The following is a 24,241-nucleotide window of genomic DNA, read 5'->3' as shown; positions in this document are numbered from 1 at the left end:
AGCATGACTCTGACGTCCCCAGCCGTATATTCTTAGAGAGACAGAGCCACGAGCAAGGGCCTCATCACTGGTCCTTCTGGACACCGTGGGCATACCACCAAAGCCAAGGTGCACCATCAGTGGCTCAACAGTCGGCCCCATCAGAACACTGGGTACCAGAGGCGACAGTAAGCCTCCCCCCCTACAGGCACGGATGAGGCGCCAATACCATCTGCAGTCGCCGAGGTTCCACTGGCTGCAGATGACGCCCATCAAGTACAGGAGCCACCACAGGACCCTTTGGTCCCGGGCCACTCCTCCTCTTCCTCCTCCTCCTCCTCCTCCTCCTCGCCTCATGAGGCAGTGGCGGGGATATGCTCCTCAGGCCCTCCACCAATTGACCTCAGGGCCCATCAGGACCTTTTACGGTGAGTGGCTCAGAATATGAACTTGCAGGTGGAGGAGGTCCCTGAAATAGAAGACCTGGTCGTGGACATCCTATCGGCTGATGCACCTACTAGAGTTGCTCTTCCGTTCATCTGCACTATACAGGCTAATATGGACACCATTTGGCAATCCCCAGCTTCAATTCTACCTACAGCAAGGGGAGTAGAGAGGAAATATATGGTCCCCTCAAAGGGGTATGAATGTCTCTACACTCACCCACCTCCTTGCTCTCTAGTTGTCCAATCAGTGAATGAATGGAAGTGTCACGGCCGGCCAGCCAGCCCTGGCTCCTAAGTCAAAGGAGGCTAGGCTTATGGACCTACTAGGCCGCAAAATATACTCGGCCAGGGGCCTCCAGCTTAGGATGGCGAACCAACAAGCCCTTCTAAGTAGGTATAACTTTAACACTTGGGTGTCCTTGGAGAAGTTTACTGAGCTTCTTCCCCAGGAGTCCCATCAAGAATTCACTGCCCTACTTGAGGAGGGTAAAAAGGTAGCGAGAACCTCCCTCCAGGCCTCTCTGGATGCAGCGGACTCTGCAGCCAGAACTCTGGCGTCAGGAGTGACGATGAGGCGTATCTCCTGGCTCCAGGTATTAGGCCTTCCCCCTGAATTGCAACAAACTATTCAGGATTTACCCTTTGAAAGCCAGGGCCTTTTCTCAGACAAGACTGACCCCAGGTTACAAAGTCTGAAGGACAATCGCGTTATAATGCGCTCGCTGGGTATGCACATGCCAGTGACCCAATGCAGGACCTTCAGGCCCCAGCTACACCGTCCTTATGCCCAGACTAGGCTGCGTCAGGACGTTACTAGAAGGCGTGGCAGGGGGAATCGTCGGAGGCAGTCTGGCCCTCAAGGAGCTCAAAATCAGGCGCCCCCTAAACCACCAGCGGGGCATAAGCAAAACTTTTGATGGGAGGCCCAAGGACGGCCCATCAATTACCCAGGGGATCCTTCTCCTTCCTTTTTTCAACTGCCTCTCCCGATTCCTCCCTGCCTGGTCCCAGCTAACTTCAGATCGTTGGGTCCTGCGCATGATGGAAGAGGGATACCACCTCCAGTTTGCTTCAATCCCACCTTACCACCCTCCCTACCCGTCCCTCTTCAGGGACCTCTCTCACGAGCAATTCCTCTTACAAGAGGTCCAGTCGCTCCTTGCCATGGGAGCCATAGAGGAGGTGCCAAAAGACATGAGAGGCAAGGAGTTTTATTCCCGCTACTTCTTAATCCCCAAGGCAAAGGGAGGTCTACGACCGATCCTAGAGCTGCGAGAACTCAACAAATTCATGATAAAGCTGAGGTTCCGCATGGTATCCCTGGGGACCATTATCCCATCCCTGGATCCAGGAGACTGGTATGCTGCCCTCGATATGAAGGACACGTATTTCCACATCGCAATTTATCCACCACACAGACGGTACCTCCGTTTTGTGGTCAACCACCAACACTTTAAGTTTACTGTACTTCCGTTTGGCCTTTCTACAGCTCTGCGTGTCTTCACAAAGTGCATGGCTGTAGTCGCTGCCTCCTTCCGCCATTGTCGAGTACACATTTACCCATATCTCGACGATTGGCTCATTTGAGGGACTTCCCAGTGGCAAGTATCACAGCACCTGCACATCGTCAGACCTCTTCAGGAGCCTAGGTCTCATGATCAACACAGAAAAGTCTATTCTCACACTCAAGCAGAGAATAGACTTCACTGGAGCGGTTCTGGACTCCAATCTGGCCAGAGCCTGTCTCCCGCAGTCGCGTTTTCAGACAATGGCTTCATTAATCCGAAGTCTTCAAACCTTCCCAACAGCGTCGGTGCATACCTGCCGCAGCCTAGTAGGTCACATGGCCTCCTGCACCTTCGTGACCAAGCACGCCAGGCTACGCCTCCATCCCTTCCAAGCCTGGCTTGCTTCAATATACCAACCAAGCAGACACAGCCTGGACTCGGTGCTCACTATCCCCAGGAAGGTTCTTGGCTCCCTAACCTGGTGGCTAGACTCCACTCTAGTCTGTGCAGGGATGCCATTCCACCCACCTCAACCCTCGATGGCCCTAACCACGGACGCGTCATCTCTGGGTTGGGGTGCCCACCTCGGGGGACTCTGCACTCAAGGCCTCTGGTCGCCTCAAGAACTGGCCTTACACATCAATGTGCGGGAGCTGAGAGCAGTTCGCCTAGCATGTCAGGTGTTTCGAGACTATCTCCAAGGCCGTTGTATATCAGTGTTCACGGACAACACAACGGCCATGTTTTACATAAACAAGCAGGGTGGAACACGCTCTTCTCTCCTTTGCCAAGAAGCCGTCCACCTTTGGAACTTTTGCATAGCCCACTCGATCGAATTGGTAGCGTCTTTTCTCCCTGGAGTCCAGAACACCCTGGCAGATCACCTCAGCAGATCCTTCCTGTCTCACGAGTGGTCAGTTCGCCCGGACGTCATCCATTCTGTTTTCCGGAAGTGGAGGTTTCCCCACATAGACCTCTTTGCCTCCCGAGAGAACAGGAAATGCCACATGTTCTGCTCCTTCCAGGGATGCTCCCTAGGCTCCCTCTCAGACGCATTCCTGATCCCGTGGAAGAGGCACCTACTTTATGCCTTCCCATCATTTCCACTCGTCCACAGAGTCCTACTCAAGCTCCGCAGGGACAGCGACCACCTGATCCTGATTGCTCCAGCGTGGCCGAGACAGCACTGGTACACCACATTGTTCGACCTCTCAGTGGCAGACCCGATTCCCCTGCCACTCTGGCCGGACCTCATAACACAGGACTTCGGCAGGCTTCACCATCCGGACCTGCAGTCCCTTCATCTCACAGCATGGTTGCTGTGTGGTTGAGCCAGTCTGAATTGCGTTGCTCTGCCTCGGTCCAACAGGTGCTCTTGGGCAGTAGGAAGCCTTCCACTAGGATGACATATCTCGCCAAGTGGAAGCGTTTCTCCTGTTGGTGCGCTCATCGTAACTTAGTCCTCAGACAAGTGTCCGTTCCCATTGTCTTGGACTACCTCTGGTCTCTAAAAGAGCAGGGCCTAGCGGTCTCTTCCATAGGGGTGCATCTGGCAACCATTTCCACCTTCCATCCAGGGGAAAATAACCGATCAATCTTCTCTCACCCTATAGTTTCAAGGTTCCTCAAAGGATTGGAACGTTTGTATCCTCAAGTTAGACGCCTGACCCCTACCTAGGATCTAAACCTGATGCTAGCCAAGCTTATGGGTGCTCCTTTCGAACCACTGGCTATACCTGCTCGCTGCTGTACCTTTCCTGGAAGACAGCCTTCCTCATCGCTATTACTTCGGCGAGACGAGTATCTGAGCTTTGGGCTTTGACAGTGGACCCCCGTACACGGTATTCCATAAGGACAAGGTACAGCTGCGACCACGTCCCTCTTTCCTCCCTAAGGTGGTGTCCGCCTTTCATGTCAACCAAGACATCTTCCTCCCAGTCTTCTTCCCGAAGCTGCACCCATCGCATCGGGAACAACTACACACCCTGGACGTCCGCAGGGCTCTTGCCTTTTATATCAAGAAAGCCAAACCCTTCCGAAGGTCACCTCAGCTCTTTGTAGCTGTCGGAGACCGGATGAAAGGCCTACCAGTCTCTTCCCAATGGATTTCATCTTGGATAACATCGTGCATCAGCACATGCTATGAATTGGCTCATGTTCCGGATAGCCACCTCACCGCCCATTCTACTCGAGCGCAAGCTTCATCTGCTGCCTTCCTGGCCCACATCCCCATCCAGGAAATATGTTGGGCAGCTACCTGGTCATCGATTCACACCTTTGCCACACTTTACGCATTGGTTCAACAGTCCAGAGATGATGCAGCATTTGGCTCAGCAGTTTTGCATTCTGCAACATCTTGCTCCAACTCCACCGCCTAGGTAAGGCTCGGGAATCATCTAACTGGACTCGATATGAGCAAGCACTCGAAGAAGAAAAGACGGTTACTCACCTTTGTAACTGTTGTTCTTCGTGTTGTTCTTCGAGATGTTTTGCTCATATCCATTCCAAACCCGCCCTCCTTCCCCTCTGTCGGAGTAGCTGGCAAGAAGGAACTGAAGGGCTGTTGGGTTGGCAGGGGTATATATCTAGCGCCATAACGGCGCCACTCCAGGGGGCGCCCAGCCGACCCACCAAGTGTTGCTAGGATAAAAATCTTCCGACGAATGTGCACGCAGCACGCGCACACCTAATTAGAATGGATATGAGCAACACGTCTCGAAGAACAACAGTTACAAAGGTGAGTAACAGTCTTTTCTCCTAGTCTGTGAAACAATGTAGGGCTCTGTTGCTATGGTCAGAATAGCAGCAACGCTATAAAATTGGGTCATGCCCATTTGGCTGAAGTAGTAATTATCCTTGTTCCCATTGAACAAATCAATATCTTGGCAAGCCAAAGTTCTTATTTTAGGGCATATCAATTGTCTCTTTCAGTCTTGAATAGCGGTGATTTAATTTCAGTGTTTTTAAACTTCTCCAGTTGTTTGAAAATGAATAAAAAATAGCTAGTATGGTTTTGAAAAACTGAATCAAATACAGCTACATGATTAGGTTTTAGCATCGCTTTCTTGGATTATGAACTAGGTGCTGCTAACTCATGGAGTGACATGATAGTTGCTCGTTGAAAGGGCAAACTTGTAGTTCAATCCACTGAAGTATTTTGAGGAGTCTTCCAGCTAAAGAACTGACAACAGCTTGAGGAAAATTGATATGGAAATTTGACAAAGTGGGTTGGAGTAGATGGTTCCCTTCCAGTCCCAACATCCTGATGTGAAGACCGTGGGTATTTGCTGATGGGGATTTAATACTCTTATGTGGAGACTGTTTTGTTTGAAATCTTTGCTTCTTGCATGCGAACTAATCTTTCTGGTCCTTCATATTAGCTATGCCCGTTGTGTCATTATTCCCCATCTTGTATCTTTATTTTACTTTTATATAAAAATTCTTGTATGCACGTCGAATCTGAATAACCACAATATCTTATGCTACCACCATTTGGCCTCCCTCTCACTATCGGTTTGTCACACGAACAGACCCCAATTGTCAGCAGGTGAGATTGACCGTGGGATCTCTGAAGCTTAGTGTATGAATCTCTACTGCATGAGCTAAAGTCACATGGCTCCTAGCCAAGACTGTGGCAGATTTATCAGTCTCTCAGTGGTTCTCAACCTATTTACCATTGTGGGCCACATATGTAGCTGTGTGTTAGATGGGCTGCATCCACACAGTATATATACTACTGTACATCTTCAAAAAAAAAAATAAGGTTTACTATTCGTTCTGTGACACAATATGATTCAAATTGATACAATACCTTTCATTTCAACACTGGCAAATGTCTATAAAGAGCTTTTTAAATTAGCAAAATAAGTCAAAACATTAACTGTTCAAATTAATTTATGTAAGGATGACATGGCATGGTGTGTTTGCCATCCTCGCTGCTTCTGGGCTGAGTGCTTGAAGAGTGCAGCTGCGGAGCCTGCGGGGAGCCCTGGCCAGGACTGGGTGCCCCCTAGCCAGGGAATGCCCCTCATCACCCAACTCCCTTGGGACTGTCCCCTCAGCCTCCAGACTCCCCCCGCCCCTCTCAAACACTGGGCTGGTACACATGCCTTTCCTGCAGAGACAGGGTGCCCTGTCCAAGGAAGAATGGCTCTCCCAGGAACAGCCCCCTCCAGCATCTAGTTCCCCACCCAGGGACTGCTCCCCATCATCTCCCAGTCCCCCCTGTCCTGGACTGCCCCCTGGCACTCAACCCCCCATCCAGGGATTGTGCCCCAGTATCTAGTCCTCCATCCAGGGACTGCCTCCAGTCCCCCCACCTAGTCTGCCCCCATGCACCACCCTCCCCACGCCCACTGGTCTCATATTCAATTGCAGGTAGCTCAGTCACCCTGCCTGCCACTGCAGTTCTAGTGCTGGGGAGCCTGCTCGAGCCAGGGTCCCTCGACCTGCAGGATCGGGGGGGATGCTGAGCATCCTAACTTCCTGGTGATGTTGCTGGGCCCAGTCCTGCCAGGAGGGGGCTGAGGCTGAGCCTGATCCTGTGCTCCCCCATTTTTGCAACCAACTCCATGCCTAGCTTTGTGCCCAGGGCAGGTACCCCTCCCACCCTGTCCTAGTTATGGCCCTGAGGATGTCACATGGGCCGCAGGTGTGTGCTGATTGGGCTGCAGGTTGAGAACCACTGCTCTACATGGTCTAGGTGCCACTGGGGGCGGGATAGTGCCACACCAAGCAGACATAGGTTATTTGTCCATCGTGGAATTGTCATATCTTTTCAATTGTAAATTCTTCAGGTTGCGGCCTGTCTCTCTGAGAAGTGTAAAACACCCAAAAGGGTGCTATAAAATTATTCTCCCATCAAATCAGACTCCCACCTCCAAAACTCCCCATAAATGTCTGTATCAGTGTGCAGACTGTAAGTATAGTGCATTGCCATGCCAGCAATCTTAGATGGGAGTGAGAGGCTGCCCTTGACACATTGCACTAAGCGCACAACCTCTTCCCATCTTATTTAATTTAACATATTGATAAAAAGTAATTCTACTCTGAAAACTCTCTCTCAATGGATCCTCTCCTTGTGTGTATTGGAGTCATGCTGCTGACTTAGCTGCAGAAATAAATTTTGCTCCCATAAGCCCTGCAGAGCCTACACAGCTAAAAGTAAGCCAGATTCTATTCCTTGTACATCAGTTGTTTGCTAGGTTCTAGTCAATTACATGTAAGATAGTGACATTGCACTGGTGGTTTTGAGAATGTCATTTCTCCTGGAGAATCTTTAGTACTGGTTGTGCTCTGCAAGGTGGAAAACAACCTGGGATCAGAGACTGAAGTAAACTGAATTAGCAAAGATGACAATTAAAGAGAACATCTTTTTTTTGCTTGCAAATTGAGCATGTTTGATTGTAAGTTCATTGTCTTGCTGAGTCTCAGTACCCCATTCTTACCTCACCAGATACCCTCTTGCACTCGTACTCTGCCTTACAAATACCCACTTGTGGCTGTCAGAGCACTTCCTCCCCCATTGAAGTGTCTGCTGCTCTGGGGTCTATCCTTTCCTCTTCTTGAGAGAAGGCTGCTAGCAGCCCAGGTTACCAGCTGGGTGGAATGGCATTGAGTAGAGTCTCCAGGCTGAATACATCAGAGAATTTTAGGGCTGAAAGTGATCTTGATAAGTCAACTAGTCAAGTTCCCTACACTTAGGCAGGACTAAGTATTGTCTAGACCGTCCCTGAGAGGTGTCTAAACTGCTCTTAAAAAATCTCCTATGTTGGAGATTCAACAGCCTCCCTACGTAATTGATTAATGCTGATAGCTCTGTTTGGTTTAGTCTCAGACCTGGCACAGTGAGCTGAATTCCTATCAGCTGCTCAGCACAGGAACTTCTAGGAGGAGGGAGCTTCAGCTAGGAGTGGAATTGGGCAATCACTGCTAGGGGGATAGTACAGAAGACACTAGTATCCAGAGGAGGCAATGAGGCAGCTGCAACAGGGAAGAGGTTTGTATTTTCTTTGGGTTACATTTCTGCCACTTTTTTTTTTACTCCTGCACCTCAGTCTGACATATAGGCTAGAGCCAAAGCTGAGTGAACATTTGGGCCTTCTCTCCAGGGACAGCAAGATTTCACAATAATGTTCTTGTGGAGAGGGGGAGAAAGTACCTCATGCCATTCTCTAGTAACCAATCTAACTGATGCTGGAGTGATGGAAGCTTTGGAGGAGCTGTGTCCAGTCATCCTCAGCTAGAAGCTGTGCCAAGTTTGAAGGAGGCTTGTGAGTAAGAGTCAGAGGAAACAGCAGTAATCTGCGACTGGGTTATGTGCTGTTCGGCCAATGGTACTCTTCAGTTCCCATGAGGCAAGAGGTTGAAGACACTGTTTGCCCTACTCCAAGCCTAGGATCGCTAGAATTCGAGGAAATTAATGAATATGGTTTAACTGGCAAGATTCGTCTCTGATTTGGTCTAACTAGTTTACTGATCTGTAGCAAAAGGAGAAAAAGCAAGATCATTTCAGCGTGATGGAGATTCCTATAAACAGATGACACGACTGCCTATGGCAGGCACAAGAAGTTTAGTCCCTGCACTCACTAGAGCACTAAGGATATGGATTACGCTACGCCAGCTGCATGCAGAAGTCAGTGTAAATTGTCTGTATACATCAGTGGATCATATAAAATAGAACCAGTTCCCTTTTCTCCTTAATAAATTATATCTTGTATGTTGAAACTTTAAAACAAATGCTCTTTTCGCAGCTTTCCCTGTTTCTCTCTAGCGTTCTGGAAGAACTTGGGTATATTCCATTCAAGTTTTTAGAAACCGTTAATGTGAACTGGAATGTAACACTTTTTTCCAACAAAGTAGCATAGTGGCTTGGGGAAGTGTATTGCATATTCAAGGTGCCCTTGATGAAGTGTTTAGTCCTTCCTGTGCTTAAAGTGGACTCCACTTTTAGAAACCAACTTTTATTCCAACATGGCACAGAGTAAGGTGCACAAGAATTTGACTCACCACACTACTGAGAGCTTCAATATATTCTCCTTAGAGAAGTGTAACTAAAATAACTTTGTTCAGTTTGTTAAACGGGTTGGGCCAGGTTAGTACCCAGGTGAACCTCAGTGGAAAATCCAGATGCTTCAAGAAGTGGCATAGATAATTCATATGTTGCTCTTCTTGATTTTATTATTAAACGAGTGCTCCAGGCAAGTGTTAGTGACTCTGTGCTGCTGGAGAATCTCTTTCAGAATAGATTTAAAACTGAAAGCCTGCCTGCTTGTCTTTGAAGATCATATGGCATTTCTTTCAGGAGAAGTATTAGCCCTGGTGTGGTGGCTGCTTTCCAGTTTTGGTCATTGTTTGCCTTATATAACTGAATGTGTGTAAGGAATTACTTCCTTTCCTACTCAGCTTTGTAATGTTATGCTGTATTAAATAATTCCTCACCACAGAGGTGGCACTTTCCCAAGTGCTTTCCATTTATTGCTTATAAAGCATCCTGGGCTCTTCCTGCATGAAAGGAGCAATAGAAATGGAAGTTGTCATCACTAATGCATTTGCAGCTTTCATTACCTTGGCCTGTGGGTACCTGCCACCTACTTCTGACTATGCATTTTCATGTTATCTTTGTGCCTGTCATATAACTCACTGAAGCTACCAGGCTCAAAATAGTCTTGATGCAAGATCTGATTCTTCTTTCAAAGCAAGTGCATTTTTATAGAAACTGGCATTTCCTTTTAGAATGCATGCATATAAGCCCAACATCCTTATGTCCGGCTGTGACTCTGATCTTGAGGCTTCAAGTGTGGAAAAACCGAGCAAATTTATACGCTGCCACTAAAATCCTGGCCCTTGAGAGTTAAATTGAATCCACCCAATTCAGACAACTCTAAAACTTGTAATATATAAGTAGTTGATTTTGCCAGAAATTTGTGTAGTTGGCTTTTGACATTGGTTTAAGCTGCTTTTAATGGTGCCTTCAGCAGTTGGTTTCATTATTCCACCCCCTGCACATTTATTTAAAAAAAAAAAAAAAAAGCTCTGTTAGACTTAGAAGTTCCTTCTTTTTCCACTGGGTGACCTGTTTTGAGCTGTTTACTATTTCAAATACCCTGTTGGCCTTTCATTTTTCCTTTAGGATTTGTTATCTTCAGGAGAACATGCTTTTTAGCTTCTCCTGTTTTTTTAAAAGGAAAATTGAGAAATGTTTTTAAATATACTGTTTCAAGATCCCAAATCATGAGAATACTTGGTGTAAATGTAAAAATATAATTATCTCTTCATAAACTTCCAAAGGCTGAGATTAGGATTTAATGCAGGCCTGCACAACATGCGGCCCACGGAGGCTCACTGTGCGGCCTGCTTGTGCGGATTCTAAATCCCACGCACACGGCGCTCTGCGGGCAGCCCAGAGCCCTTTGAATTCCGGCTGCGGCTCCAGCAGCTGGGCTGGGGCTGGCTGGGATTTAAAGGGCTCGGGCTCCCCTCAGCGGCACGAGCTCTGGGCCCTTTAAATCCCTGCCCCAGCCCCGCAAAGCTCTGGGTTCCCCCAGCCGCCGGAGCCCTGGGCCATTTAATTTGCCCCTGAGGGCTCCCAGCCACCTCTTCAGCTGGGAGCCCCTGGTTGATTTAAAATCAAGTATCATCTCCCCACCCCCAACCTTCCTTTTTGGCCCACAGCTGTTTTGGTGGGGCGGCGCTGGGGAAGGAGGGCTTGTTTCTGCAGGTCTGGGCGGCGCTGGGACGGGGTGTTTCCGCAGAGCCGGGAGGTGCTGGGATGGGGGGTGGTGTTTCTGCGGGGCCAGGGGGGTTCGGCCCTCAGCTGTTTTCTTTGGAGTAATGTGGCCCTCGCTGCTTTACGAGTTGTGCAGGCCTGATTTAATGGGTCTCTGTCCTGGATGCCACAAACACACAAACCCAAGACAAGTATTTCCTGCCCTACTCAGATGTTAAGTGATGTTGCCAATGTCTTGTAAGAAGAAATGGAAACCTAGGAGCCTGAATTCCTGTTTTGGCATCTAAAAGCTGCTGTGTATTGCTGGAATCACTTTGGTTCCTTTATTGCTATCTTTTCTCTGCAGCGTTTTGGCTATAAGTGCTCATAATATTCCAAAAGACCACAGTTATATCTCAAAATAACTTCCATATATTCATATATCAAGTCCTTGTTTCTCCTCCAATTCTATGGCTTGTCTAATTTAGCCACAGTATCTTGCATTTATATAGCACCTTTCATCCCAAAGTAAACTACCTGCTATATATAGGCATCAGTGCAGCCACTTCTGGTGTGAAACATGGTAGCTACTTGGCAACACTATACAAGATCACCAGGTGTCTCCTCGGCTGTACTTAATTTTTATTTTTTACTGCAAGTTCTATTTTTACTTCCAGCTCCTAGCTGGATTGCCTTACAATTTGCTACTTAAAATTTCATGAGTCACGTATCACCTCTGTTCATTATGAATTGCTCTTCCACGTATATACCAGTTCTTACTCTAACCTATAAGAAACTTGAAAATGCCCATTCCTCCAAATATAGAGGGAAGGATGAAACACCAGAAGGCAGTATGTATCCACTCCTCCATTCTGTTCTGTTGACACATACGGAATACTCAATACAGCTTCCCTGCCACAGTCAGGGAATGGTGGAAACAGGCTGACAAAATGTAGAAGCTGCTTTCAGCATGACTTGGCACAGATTCACAATGTCTCTTGTGCCAGTCACTGAAGCCTGTGTGTCATGTGACAGTTTACCTAAGCAATAAGGTGAATTGACTCTTGGAACAATTCCCACTGTGGCAGGTCAGCAGGTTTTGCTAGATTTTCTAGAATCTGCTCTTCAACCTTGATTTTAGTTAAATTGGTGAATAGTGTCTTCCTCGTTAGGAAAGGGATTATCTAATGATTAACCCAAGACTAGGAGGCCTGAGGTCTCAGGTCTGCCACTGTTTTGCTGTGACAAAAGACAAGTCATTTAACCTCTCTGGCTGAGTTTCCCCATCTATTTATACATCACGGCTTCGAGGTATAATGTTGCAGAAGTATCTAAGATACTGTATTAAAAATGCTACAAACATGAAAAGTACTGTAATAAAAATAGGTGTGGGACAGTTTACATTACTTGTGATGTTTGCAATGTAAACTGTCCCAAGCTGTTTTGTTAGTGATCTGGTGTTATAAAGCACATTTCACACTTAGCTTCAAATGTTTAGAGGTAAACAAACAGCCAAATCCTGTACTAAAATAGGCTCCGTGGTCCAGAGCTGGAGTACCAGATTCTAGGACCTCTGCCATTGTGTAATGAATGCCTCTGTGCTAAGGTGGTGCAGTGCAAACAGCACTATTTGTCTGATAGTACCAGTTAATATGCTGAATAATCTCTTAACCTGAGACTCCTTAAAAAACCTTTATCCGTAACTTTTACTGGCAAGGAGAAGAGGTTACCTAATGCAGAGCTGTGCAAAAGGTAGTAATCCGCCATCCCCTGTGAGATGGGTAGTTATGCCCAGTTTACAGCCAGGGAAACTGACACAGATGAAATGACTTGCCTGTGTCCATAGAGAGAGTCTGTGCTGAGCAGGGATTAGAATTGAGGTCTTGGCTTCTAGCCCTGTGCTTGGTCCCCTCTAGATCACACTACACAGTTTTTGAGAGCTCTTCTGGAAGTTGGCACCTATAAATAACTGATATTCCTCCCTCCCTCTTTGTGTCTGCATTACATATGACCCTAACTCCTTTATTATTTGTATTCTGATAGCATCCACCACCCTGTTGTGCTAGGTGCTATATAAACACAGCACAGAAAGATGGTCCCTACCCAGATGTTTGCACTCCTGAGTATCAGACAAGACAACAGAAAGATGCAGACAACAGATGGGGGAATACAAGGAAACAATGATACAGTGTTGGTCAGCATGATAGGCAGCAGTCCCAGCACACCAGAAGCTTAACCACTGTATGGTTTGAACCCAGTGCATCTCGGTTCAGAGGCAAGAGCACAACCGCAGAGTTGTGCTATTGTCTGACTGAACCTTTACATCACTCTAACAGGATGCTAAAATTACAGCTTCCTTGTGGCGGTTTGCATGTTAACTACTGCGCTGAGACAATGGGTCAGGAATGACCAGGTTATACTGAAGCTGGTTACGGTATTTGGCTGTCCATGTGGCAGTTACAGAGGCACGTTACGTAAGAGAGATGAGACTCTGCTGCCATAATGGGTCAGGCAGGAATGAGGTTAAAAAGTCCAATTGGCCTTGACTTACGAGATGAATACCCTCATGGGGATTTCGGGGTGAGGTATAAGGTTGAAACCAAAAACAAGTGGATATAAACTGGTTACACTTCTGCTAGGTTCCACTGAAATGTTCTGAACTCCTTAAAGGTGGCATTGCTTTATTCCTGGTGCAGTTCAGTCCCATAAGGTTGTTTCCTTGTCAGGAGGGAAGAGACAACTCTGAAAGTTGAAACTTGCTATGTTCGTGCCCTTTTCTTGTCTTGTTTGTGTTAGCAAGGCTACTCTCTCCCTGCTCTTGTTAAGAGGGCTGGACTATGCATCAGAAAAAAAATCTTCATGGGACCTCTCATGCCCTACCGGCTAACTGGCTGTACTTTGAGCACAGATAAGTGCCATGCATTGCCTCAAAGGGCAGCCCATTAGATTGCAGCCAATTCCTGACATGGAGGGGAAGTAGCAACTGGTGCAAGAATGTCCCAGCTGCTACAGGCTAGCTCTGCAGGTGGTTTGTGCAATTGCAGTGGTGGAACGGATAGTGAGACAGCTTCCATTTGATGTTCCCATTGATTCTTCCTCCTGAACTTCCATATTTCCAGTACCAAAGCAGTCATTCTACCTGAAGAGGTGGACAGGAGGCCCTGATGCAGGCAGAACAGTCTGTCTCAAACAATCTGTGGTGTTAAACTCCAAAGGCATGTCTACACTGGAACGAGGAACCCAGGATACAGAGTCTCAGAGCCTGGGGTCAATTGACTCTGGCTTGTGGGGCTTACACTGTGGGGCTAAAAATAGCAGTGTAGAGGTTCCCACTTGGGCTGGAGCCTGGACTCTGAGACCTGAAGAGGAGGGTGGTCTTGGAGTCTGGCTCCAGCCTGAGTGGAAATATCTAAACTGCTATTTTTAGCTGCACAGCACGTGCCTAGGTCAGTTGACATGGGTTCTGAGGCTTAGCACCACAGTGTTTCTTTCCAGTGTAGATATACTCTAAAGTTTGAATGACCTAAAGAGCAATTAAAATATGAAATATGCCTTCAATGGAAAGAGCTTTTGGCTCCAGTTCATCAGGTAGGACCAGGACAGTTGCCTTTCGAGATAGCAAGATTACCAAAATGACTAGTTGCTCTGCCTCTAAGGAAAAGTGTATCTGAGAGAAGGTAGTTTGTGATGGTGGGCAAGCACTGCCAGTACTTTGAACCCTATCTTTGAGCTATTCATAGCCCTATCTTACTTGGTTGACCACTATCTCCAGAAACCATCCTTGATGTCTGCTTAAAGAAGTCTGAAAGAAGAGACCAAGGACAGGGTAGACCTGTTACTCAGTGAGGGCGGAGAAACAATAACAGAAAATGTGGAAACGGCAGAGGTGCTTAATGACTTTGTTTCGGTTTTCATCCAGAAAGTTGGGGGTGATTGGAAATCTAACATAGTGAATACCAGTGAAAATGAGGTAGGATCAGAATATCCTAAAATAGAGAAAGAGCAAGTTAAAAATTACTTAGCCAAATTAGATATCTTCAAGTCACCAGAGCCTGATGAAATGCATCCTAGAATACTCAAGGAGCTGACCGTGGAGATATCTGAGCCATTAGCCATTATCTTTGAAAAGTCATGGAAGACAGGAGAGATTCCAGGAGACTGGAAAGAGGCAAATATAGTGCCAATCTACAGAAGGGGAAATAAGGACAACCCAGTGAATTACAGACCAGTCAGCTTAAGTTCAGTACCTGGAAAGATAAGAGCAAATAATTAAGCAATCAATTTGCAAACATCTAGAAGATAATAAGGTGATAAGTAACAGTCAGCATGGATTTGTCAAGAACAAATCATGTCAAACAAACCTGATAGCTTTCTTTGACAGGGTAACAAGCCTTATGGATAGGCGGGAAGCGGTAGACTTGGTATATCTTGACTTTAGTAAAGCTTTTTGATGCTCACATGACCGTCTCATAAACAAACTAGGGAAATGCAACCTAGATGGAGCTACTATAAGGCAGATGCAAAACTGGTTAGAAAACCATTCCCAGAGAGTAGTTATCAGTAGTTCACAGTCATGCTGGAAGGACGTAATGAGAGGGGTCCCACAGGGATCAGTTTTCAGTCCAGTTCGGTTCAATATATTTATCGATGATTTAGATAATGGCCTAGAGAGTACACGTATAAAGTTGGTGAATGATGCCAAGCTGGGAGCAGTTCCAAATGCTTTGGGGAGGATAGGATTAAAATTCAAAATGATTTGGACAAACTGAAGAAATGGTCTGAAATAAATAGGATAAAATTCGGTAAGGACAAATGCAAAGTACTCAACTTAAGAAGGAACAATCAGTTGCACACACATAAAATGGGAAATGACTACCTAGGAAGGAGTATTGCGGAAATGGGTCTGGGGGGTCATAGCAGACCATAGGCTAAATATGAGTCAATAGTGTAACACTATTGCAAAAAAAGCAAACATTATTCTGGGATGTATTAGCAGGAATGTTGTAAGCAAGACACGAGAAGTAATTCTTCCACTCTATTCTGCACTGATTAGGCCTCAACTGGAATATTGTGTCCAGTTCTGGGCACCACATTTTAGGAAGGATGTGGACAAGAGAATCCAGAGAAGAGCAACAAAAATGATTAAAAGTCTAGAAAACATGACCTATGAGGGAAGATTGAAAAAATTGGGTTTGTTTAGTCTGGAAAAGAGAAGACAGAGGGGACATGATAGCCGTTTTCAAGTACTTGAAAGGTTGTTACAAGGAGGACGGAGAGAGAGTGTTTTTCTTAACCTCTGAGAATAGGACAAGAAACAATGGGGTTAAATTGCAGCAAGGGAGGTTTAGGTTGGACAATAAGAAAAGCTTCCTAACTGTCAGGGTGGTTAAGCACTGGAATAAATTAATTGCCTAGGGAGGTTGTGGAATCTCCATCATTGGAGTTTTTTTAAGAGCAGGTTAGCCAAACACCTCTCAGGTATGGTCTATATAATACTTAGTCCTGCCATGAGTGCAGGGGACTGGACTACATGACCGCTCAAGATCTCTTCCAGTCCTGTGATTCGTTGTGGCACATTGCTGTGAATACTCCATTCAGAGGGCCATCTTTGCAAGGTGTCTGAGGTCTATGATATGCTACCATTGTGCATGTTTTTAGTGAAGGTTTTGACAAAATGAGATTCCAGTACCCTGAATGCACAGATCTGTCCATAAAAGCCATCTGAAGTAGATGACAGAATTTGGGAGTCTGTCCTCAGATACAGAAGTCTGTAGCTTCTCATACCAGAGAAGTTAACTGGTTTCTGTAGAAGTCATCCCTTGTGAACTTCAATGTATTTTGACTATCAAGATAGCTTCTTACTATAGCCGCTTAGTCTGTAAGACACAAGTTCACTTATGGTTCCTTCAGTGAAGGACAAACTTTTGTAGGTTCAAAAGTATAAGGTGACTGTGAGAATAGTTCACAGGTTTAGACTCTTATTTCTAAATTTCAGACATCAGGATGCCACTTCACTGTCATTCTGCCCAGAGAGCCAAAATCTCAGAGGAAATTTCATTAAGGTGCCAGGAGCCCACTGAAATCTGTCCAGTTCTTGAAATTTTACAGATCTGTTAACTTATTTTGTGTAGCGAAGCCAAGAAAAGACTGGCAGCCTCAAAGTTGTGTGTATAAAGGTCTGTGCAAGAATAAATTTATGTATGGTTAGGCTCTGTCAGCCAAAGAAATGGCTGCTTCAGTGCTTTCAGGGAAGTATCAAGAAGACTTTTTTGCAAGGAGCATGTTGAGCACTCAGTACATACATATGCCTGTTATCAAGGGAGGAGGGCACCTTACCATCCTCTTCTAATTCTCATCTGGCTTCCTCCCATCACAATACAAGCCTATTCTGGTCTCGTCCAGCCTAAAAAAGCAAAAGTCCTTGACCCCAACTGCCTCTCTGACTTACACCTCATCTTCCTTTCACCTTCAGACTCAAATACAGTCTACAACTATTGCCTTCCAGTTCCTCCATCTCCACCCTTGATCCTCTCCTGTGAAACTGTTCTCTCACTCAGATATCTAATGGCATCTTCCTGGCCAAATCTCTACTCCAGGGATTGGCAGCCTTTCAGAAGTGGTGTGCCAAGTCTTCATTTATTCACTCTAATTTAAGGTTTCATGTGCCAGTAATACATTTTAGCGTTTTTAGAAGGTCTCTTTCTATAAGTCTATAATATATACCTAAACTATTGTTGTATGTAAAGGAAATAAGGTTTTAAAAATGTTTGAGAAGCTTCATTTAAAGTTAAATTAAAATGCAGAGTCCCCCCAGACTAGTGGCCAGGACTCGGGCAGTGTGAGTGCCACTGAAAATCAGTTCGTGTGTTGCCTTTGGCGCCCGTGCCATAGGTTGCCTACCCCTGCTGTATTGTATTTAAAAATATGGTTATGGAAAACATGCCAAAGATCTTAGCCAACTGGAAAACAGCTTTATATTTAAGACGTATGGCTTCCAGTTCACTGAAATCTTATGCTCCAATACATCTGTTAGTCTTTAAGGTGCCACAGGACTCTTTGTTGCTTTTTATATATGTATATGTCATTTCAACCATGCCTAGTCTTTATTTGGAAATATAGACAACATTCATTATACTAACTCATATGGTAACACATCTCTACCTGTAATAGTGCAGGACTAAGTGACTGCACAATTTCAAGTAACGTGTGGGATTTGAAGAACCTATTCATAATCAAGGACAAAATGAGGAGGGCATGGGATGGAAGTATCCTAGAATGCAGATCAGCTTGGCCTAGAGGAAAAGATGTCTGAGATGGAGGACAAGTCCTGTGGAGAATCTTGAAGAGTTGGAATGAGATGTCAAAGTGGATTAGGAAGCTAATTAGGAATGTGGGCAAGGAGAATAAGCATTTTGTATTCCTTTTTGCAGATGAGATACTCAAAATTTGGAGGACTTGAGCCTTAGGACATCATATAAGGGAGAGAGTGGCAATTTTCCAGTCAAGAAGCAATGAAGAAATGAATAAGTTCTGGGAGAAGAGTGATCAAGATGTCAAGTGTGGGTGGTGCTTAGATAGAAAAACTTGCCTCTTCTCCTGTACAATTTTGGAGTTAGTCTGGCCATCTAGGCATATAATGAGCCGAGTGAGTTTTGTAGAGATTTCAGATAGACTCTTGGATGTGGGATCTCTTCGTTAAGGAGTGAGTATATAGATTTGCAGGCTGCTATAGTGGAGCCAGGAATTGACTAGTTAGAAGAGGAGTAAAGGGCTAAAGTGTGAAGGAAATACAGATATATAGATATAGGCGGGGAGGGATAGCTCAGTGGTTTGAGCATTGGCCTGCTAAACCCAGGGTTGTGAGTTCAATCTTTGAGGGGGCCATTTAGGGATTTGGGGTAAAAATCTGTCTGGGGATTGGTCCTGCTTTGAGCAGGGGGTTGGACTAGATGACCTTCTTAGGTCCCTTCCAATCCTAATCTTCTGTGATTCTATATGGGTGCCTTTTGGGATGGATGGAATACTACAGCCTAATCTGAATTAGAGGGGAGCCAAATTCTGCATCTAGGAGAGTTACAGGCAGCTAAATGGAGAAATGTCATTCTAGCAGCACAGCTAGTCTGTGCTTCAGTATCCTGTTTTTTTGTTACCTTATACTTTCCACCTACCCTTGTGTGTTCCTTCCACTTGTTAAAAGTCTAGTCTTTTTTTAGATTTTAAGATCCTTAAGGCAAGGACTGTCACTATATGTCTAGTGCCTAGCACAAGGAGACCCACAATCTGGTTCAGTCCTCTAGATGCCACTGCTATATGAATATTTGATGATGGAAGAACATCCATTCTAGGCTTGCTTCAGTTTCTCAAAGTGAAATATGGAAGGGCTTTTAATAGAGGTTTGTATATCTGACGCTAGTTACTTAAAGTGGAGGCATTAAAATATAAAGAATCAAAGAATATTTTAGATGAACAGGGATATCTGTTTGCGGAGAAGTTTCATGTGGTTAGGTAATATTTGTGTCTCTGGAACAGTCTGGGATGATTTTGGCATCATTTTAGGCTTGCATTGCATGTGTGCGAGTTTTGAGCAGGTCAAGTAAATATTACATTATACTTGTGTTAGAAGAAGAAGAAACAGTTAATTCTGTATGTCAACTCCAGCTGGGATCCATTCTGTCACTCACAAATTGAGATCACTTCCTCCTTTGGCTGGAGATGGTATCAAAATATTTCTTCAGTTTTCTGTGTAGAATAGCCAAATATAACATTGTAGCGGCACACATTTGAACTCAAACACCATGTTTACTACAGAGCAATATTAGGAATGTAAAACTGATAAAGTCTTGATTGAAACAGCAAAAATGTTGTTGGATACCTACTGTATCATTACAGGATATGTAACCTCCTTGAAGGGTCAAAATAAAACTTACGCCCAAGATTTAACCATCAAAGTTATTTGGTAAAGCTTCTTCCTATTTTTTGTACGTATCACTAGGAAGTTAACTAGAAGAGACAAATCAATGCTTATTGCAGAAAGTTCAGATTACTTACCTATCAAGCAGTGTTCCCTCAGATATTCTGGCTTCCAGGGTTATGTTGTTGCACAAAGTATAGAAGGCTGTATTTTAAACTCTGGAAAACAGCTGTGTTAAGATCTTGAAAAGCTTTTGATGGGAATGATATGAAGGTGACAGCAGCCCTGATGGGGGTTTATAAAGAACTAAAGTTATTCAGTGGCAAGTTAGTAGATGCACGTATAAATATCCATTTAGCTAGAAGGGAAATAATCTTTAAGAACATCACCTTGTATCCCCTCAACAGTCTTTGTTATGCATCTGTTAAAGTCCCTTCCCCACAGAATGTAGGCGTTTATCGCAGAAACTACAAAATCTAGTCTGGAAATGGAAGCCTAACTCTGTGTCTATTACCAGTGGGAAGAGTATATGAAACACTTAAACTAATGAGCTTTTGGGTGCAGAGGCTGTGTTCCTATGTGTACAATATACATCACCTAATGCAGCACATATTATAGCAGAAATAAGAATACTATGCTGAGTATAGGCTTATAAGAAAAAGGAGTCTCTTCTATTGCAGGGCGTGGGGAATCTGAGGTGCCATCTACACTTTACTCTCATCTCACAGCTGGATTACTGCAACATTCCCTCTGACCTTGACAAATGCAGTCTTGTCCTGCTTGTATCCATCCAGAATGCTGCTGCAAATATCATTTTCCTAGCCTATCACTTTGACCATGGCCTCCCTCTTTTCACATCCCACCACTGGCTGCTCCTTCTCTCACATCAAACAAGAGCTACACCTTCACTTTCAAGGCCTTTCACGTTAGGGTTGCCAACTTTCTATTTGCAGAAAACTGAACACCCTTGCTGTCACCCCTTTCCCAAGGCCCTGCCCCCACTCACTTCATTCCCTCTCCCTCTGTCGCTTGCTCTCCTCCACCTTTGCTCACTCGCTCATTTTCACCAGGCTGGGGCAGGGGTTTGGGGTGCGAGAAGGGGCGAGGGCTCCAGCTGGGGCCAGAGATGAGGGGTTTGGGTGCAGGAGGGTGCTCTGGGCTGGGCCAGGGGGAGAGGGCTCTTGTTGGGCTGCAGGCTCTGGCGTGGGTCTGTGGATGAGAGGTTTGGAGTGAAGGAGGGTGCTCTGGGCTGGGCCAGGGGGAGAGGGCTCTTGTTGGGCTGCAGGCTCTGGTGCGGGTCTGGGGATGAGAGGTTTGGAGTGAAGGAGGGGGCTCTGGGCTGGGCCAGGGGGAGAGGGTTCTTGTTGGGCTGCAGGCTCTGGTGCGGGTCTGGGGATGAGAGGTTTGGAGTGAAGGAGGGGGCTCAGGGCTGGGGCAGGGAGTTGGGATGCGAGCTCCAGGAAAGAGTGTGGGTGCAAAAGGAGGTGGGGGATGTGGGCTCTGGATGGTGCGCACCTCAGGCAGCTCCCGGAAGCTGACGACTTCTCCCTCTGGTTCCTAGGTGGCGGGAAGCATGGCCAGGCAGCTCTGTGTGCCGCCCCTGCCTGCGGGTGCCACCCCCACAGCTCCCACTGGCTGCAGTTCCTGGTCAATGGGAACTGCGGTGCCGTAACTTGGGCCAAGGGCAGCGCATGGAGCCACTGGGGCTGCCCCTATACCTAGGAGCCAGAGGGAGATGCTGCCAGCTTCCTGGGAGTTGGGTGGAGCCAAGCAGGCACCATGCCTGCCCCATTGCAGGAGGCCAGCCGGACTCTTTAATGGCCCGGTCAGCAGTGCTGAATGGAGCCACCAGGGTGCCTTTTCTACTGGGCGTTCTGGTTGAAAACCAGACGCCTGGCAACCCTGTCATGTCATAACCCCACCCTATATCTCATTCACTATGGAGATATTGATTCCTGACTAAGATCAACGCATGTCGCTTCCATTGCCCACTTGTTAAATTTTCAATCAGTCATTTTTGTGTTCTCCCATGCTGCCCTCCGTGCTCGGGAAGAGCTCTCTGTGAACATTCACAAAAGTAGCTCATTATTCACCATCAAAACTCTACTTACAGCACTTCTTTTCCATGATACCTACAAAAACTTGACAACAACTGGGTTGCTGGTGTGCAGGGACCAGTGCCTAACATGCTGACCAATATTCTCATTTTCTTTCCCTGCCTGTATCCATCTCTTTTCTTGTACTTATATTGGAAGCTCTTTGGCGGAGGGACAGGCTTTTTGGCCTGGATTTGTACAGCACCTAGCATAATGGGGTCCAAGTCCATGACTAGAGATCGTAGGTGCTACAGTAATACAAACAATGAGGTTAATTTAACATTAGTTAGCTAACTGCTGAAAAATGTGCCCGAGTGTTGTTTAGCACATGTAATCTTAAAGTGCAAAGCAAGTTAGTTTATTGTAATATTCTTGTTGCTGTCAACCATAGAATTTTTCATTTCTGTAAACTAGAAGTCAGAACAAAAAGCATTATCAAAATAGTAACTAATTTTAGTTCAGACCACACTTCTTAGTCTTGAAATTGAAACATTTCTGTTGCTGTGTTTTCTAAAGATCTGAGATATCAATTGTCAACATTCTGTAGCAATACAGCAAGAGAACAAGTGTTAACTGTATGTTTCTGCGGTACCAGATGCCTCTAAATGCCTTACAAAAGTTGCTTAATATTGAGATTGAAAGTTTATAGTTGACCTTTGTTGGAAGGACCATTTTAGAAAGAGAGTTTAATCCTAGAGCAAATGTTAAGCTTAGATCTTTTTGTTTGTTCCAAAAATCCTACAGTTTTGTAAAGCATTTTATCTAAAAAAAAAAAATCACGTTCTTAATGGTTCTGATGGGCAATATTTTTCAAGATAATACTGGATGCAAAACCTTGAAATACAGTTGTCGATATACAGGGGCTTTGGTAAGCATGAAGAGAACAGCAGAGACCCTAGGGTCAAATATGACTTGTATATTTGAAAGGTCACATAGCTATATATAGCTTAGCCAAGGTTTCCACTGAAATTATTCAAATAAGGGCTCACTTCTTTTCTGTAAACTGCTTACCAAGCGTGCTGATTTTTTGTGGCTACTTTCTGCTGTTAACCACTGTCTCTCTTTACAGGATTCATGAATAAAATTTTCCATCCCAATATTGATGAAGCGTAAGTAAATCCTTAGTATATGGTATTTCTGATTAGTGGTACTATTTAATTCTAGTTGTTCTTTTGCTTTCATAAGAAAGCCAAAGCAGCTTTTTCATAGTATGCTAATAGGGCTGGATAAAGCTGTCATCTAATCTAACCCTAACAGTCCAGGGTAAGAATTTGATCTGAGAGGATAGTGTTTCATAAAACTACCCCACAGGTAACTTTTCCGATAGTTTAGGCTGTATGAAGTACACATGAGACACATGTTGTGGCATAGAAGGACCAGGGTTGGTAGTTCCTCTTTTCAAAGATACCTTCTCAAGACACTAACCCGAGCTCGATTCACCAGCCCCTCTGTCGGTAAGCGTTAATTCATAAATTATGTAAAATACATACTAGAAAACCCTTCTTAAAGGAAATCCTAAAAATCTGGTCACTTTCATATAGTCAGTTTGTTGAGGTATCTGTTGATTCAGGGGTTCTCAGCCTTTTTCTTTGAGACCCCACCCCCCCACAACATGCAATAAAAACTTCAGGGCCCAGCTAAGGGAGGGACAGGGAGACATGGGGCTCTGGGCTGGAAGGGGGCTTGGGCATAGGTGTAGTTTGACTTCTGTTTGTGGGGGGCAGGAGCCAGGAGGGCTCGAGCTAGCTCTACACAATGGGGTCCAGGGGGGGAGCACCACCTCCACCCCCAACTCACCTCAGCAGGCCACCCAGCCTGTTTGGGTTGTGGGGGGCAACTAAAAATTATAACTCAAAGGTGCGGGGCTCAGCTCAAAAAGTTTGAAAAGAGCTCAGAGCGCAGGGAGAGAAGGGGTGGCTAGGGGCTGTGTGTGGGCAGAGGGGTAGCTCAGGGTGCAGGAAGAGAGGTAGCTAGGGGCTGTGCCAGGGGGTAGCTCAGGGTGCACGGAGAGGGATAGCTAGGAGCTGTGTGGGCACGGGGGTAGCTCAGGGTGCAGGGAGAGGGATAGCTAGGAGCTGTGTGGGCAGGGGGTTAGTTCAGGGTGCAGGGAGAGGGATAGCTAGGGGCTGTGTGCGGACAGGAAGGGGGTATCTCAGGGTGCAGAGAGAGGGTTAGCTAGGGGCTGTGTGCAGGCAGAGGGATAACTCTGGGAGAGGGGTAGCTCGGGGCTGTGTGCTGGGAGGGCTCCCCTGCTGGCCCTGTCCCCTGAGGGCTCTGCCAGCCATGGAGCTGGGTCCCCCCACCCAGGCGGCTCTTACCGGCTGCGTGAGCAAAGCAGTCCTGGGAGCTGAGGAGCAGCTTCAACCCCCAGCAGCAACATCAGGAGACGAGGAACGCCGTGGCGGCCTGCTCCATGGCACCAGCCAGAGCAGCTGTACTGTACTGCCTGGCTGTGGCTTCCCGCCTCCGACCTGGCTGGGGACTGGGGAGAGAAGGAGGTGGAGATGGGGCTGGAACTGCCTCAGGACTGCCCTTCTCTTGCACTGTAGTTTTAGGGGGGCAGGAACATCCCCATGTCCCCCCGCAACTCTGCC

General features: G+C 46.1%; 1 protein-coding gene across 2 annotated transcripts in view; it reads left to right on the top strand.

Annotated features, from left to right (window-relative positions):
- UBE2H (ubiquitin conjugating enzyme E2 H) overlaps positions 1-24,241 on the top strand; it is an 81,343-nt gene that overhangs the window by 38,742 nt on the left and 18,360 nt on the right. For both annotated transcript variants that reach the window (XM_050937025.1, XM_050937024.1), the window contains exon 4: positions 22,717-22,756. In XM_050937025.1, coding sequence (XP_050792982.1) covers positions 22,717-22,756 — 40 coding nt within the window. The remainder of the gene's footprint in view (positions 1-22,716; positions 22,757-24,241) is intronic.

The sequence above is a fragment of the Gopherus flavomarginatus genome, chromosome 1 (genome assembly GCF_025201925.1).
Source record: "Gopherus flavomarginatus isolate rGopFla2 chromosome 1, rGopFla2.mat.asm, whole genome shotgun sequence".
Classification (NCBI taxonomy): Eukaryota; Metazoa; Chordata; order Testudines; family Testudinidae; genus Gopherus; species Gopherus flavomarginatus.
Note: the sequence above shows the minus strand (reverse complement) of the source record. Positions and strands in the feature narration are given on the sequence as shown.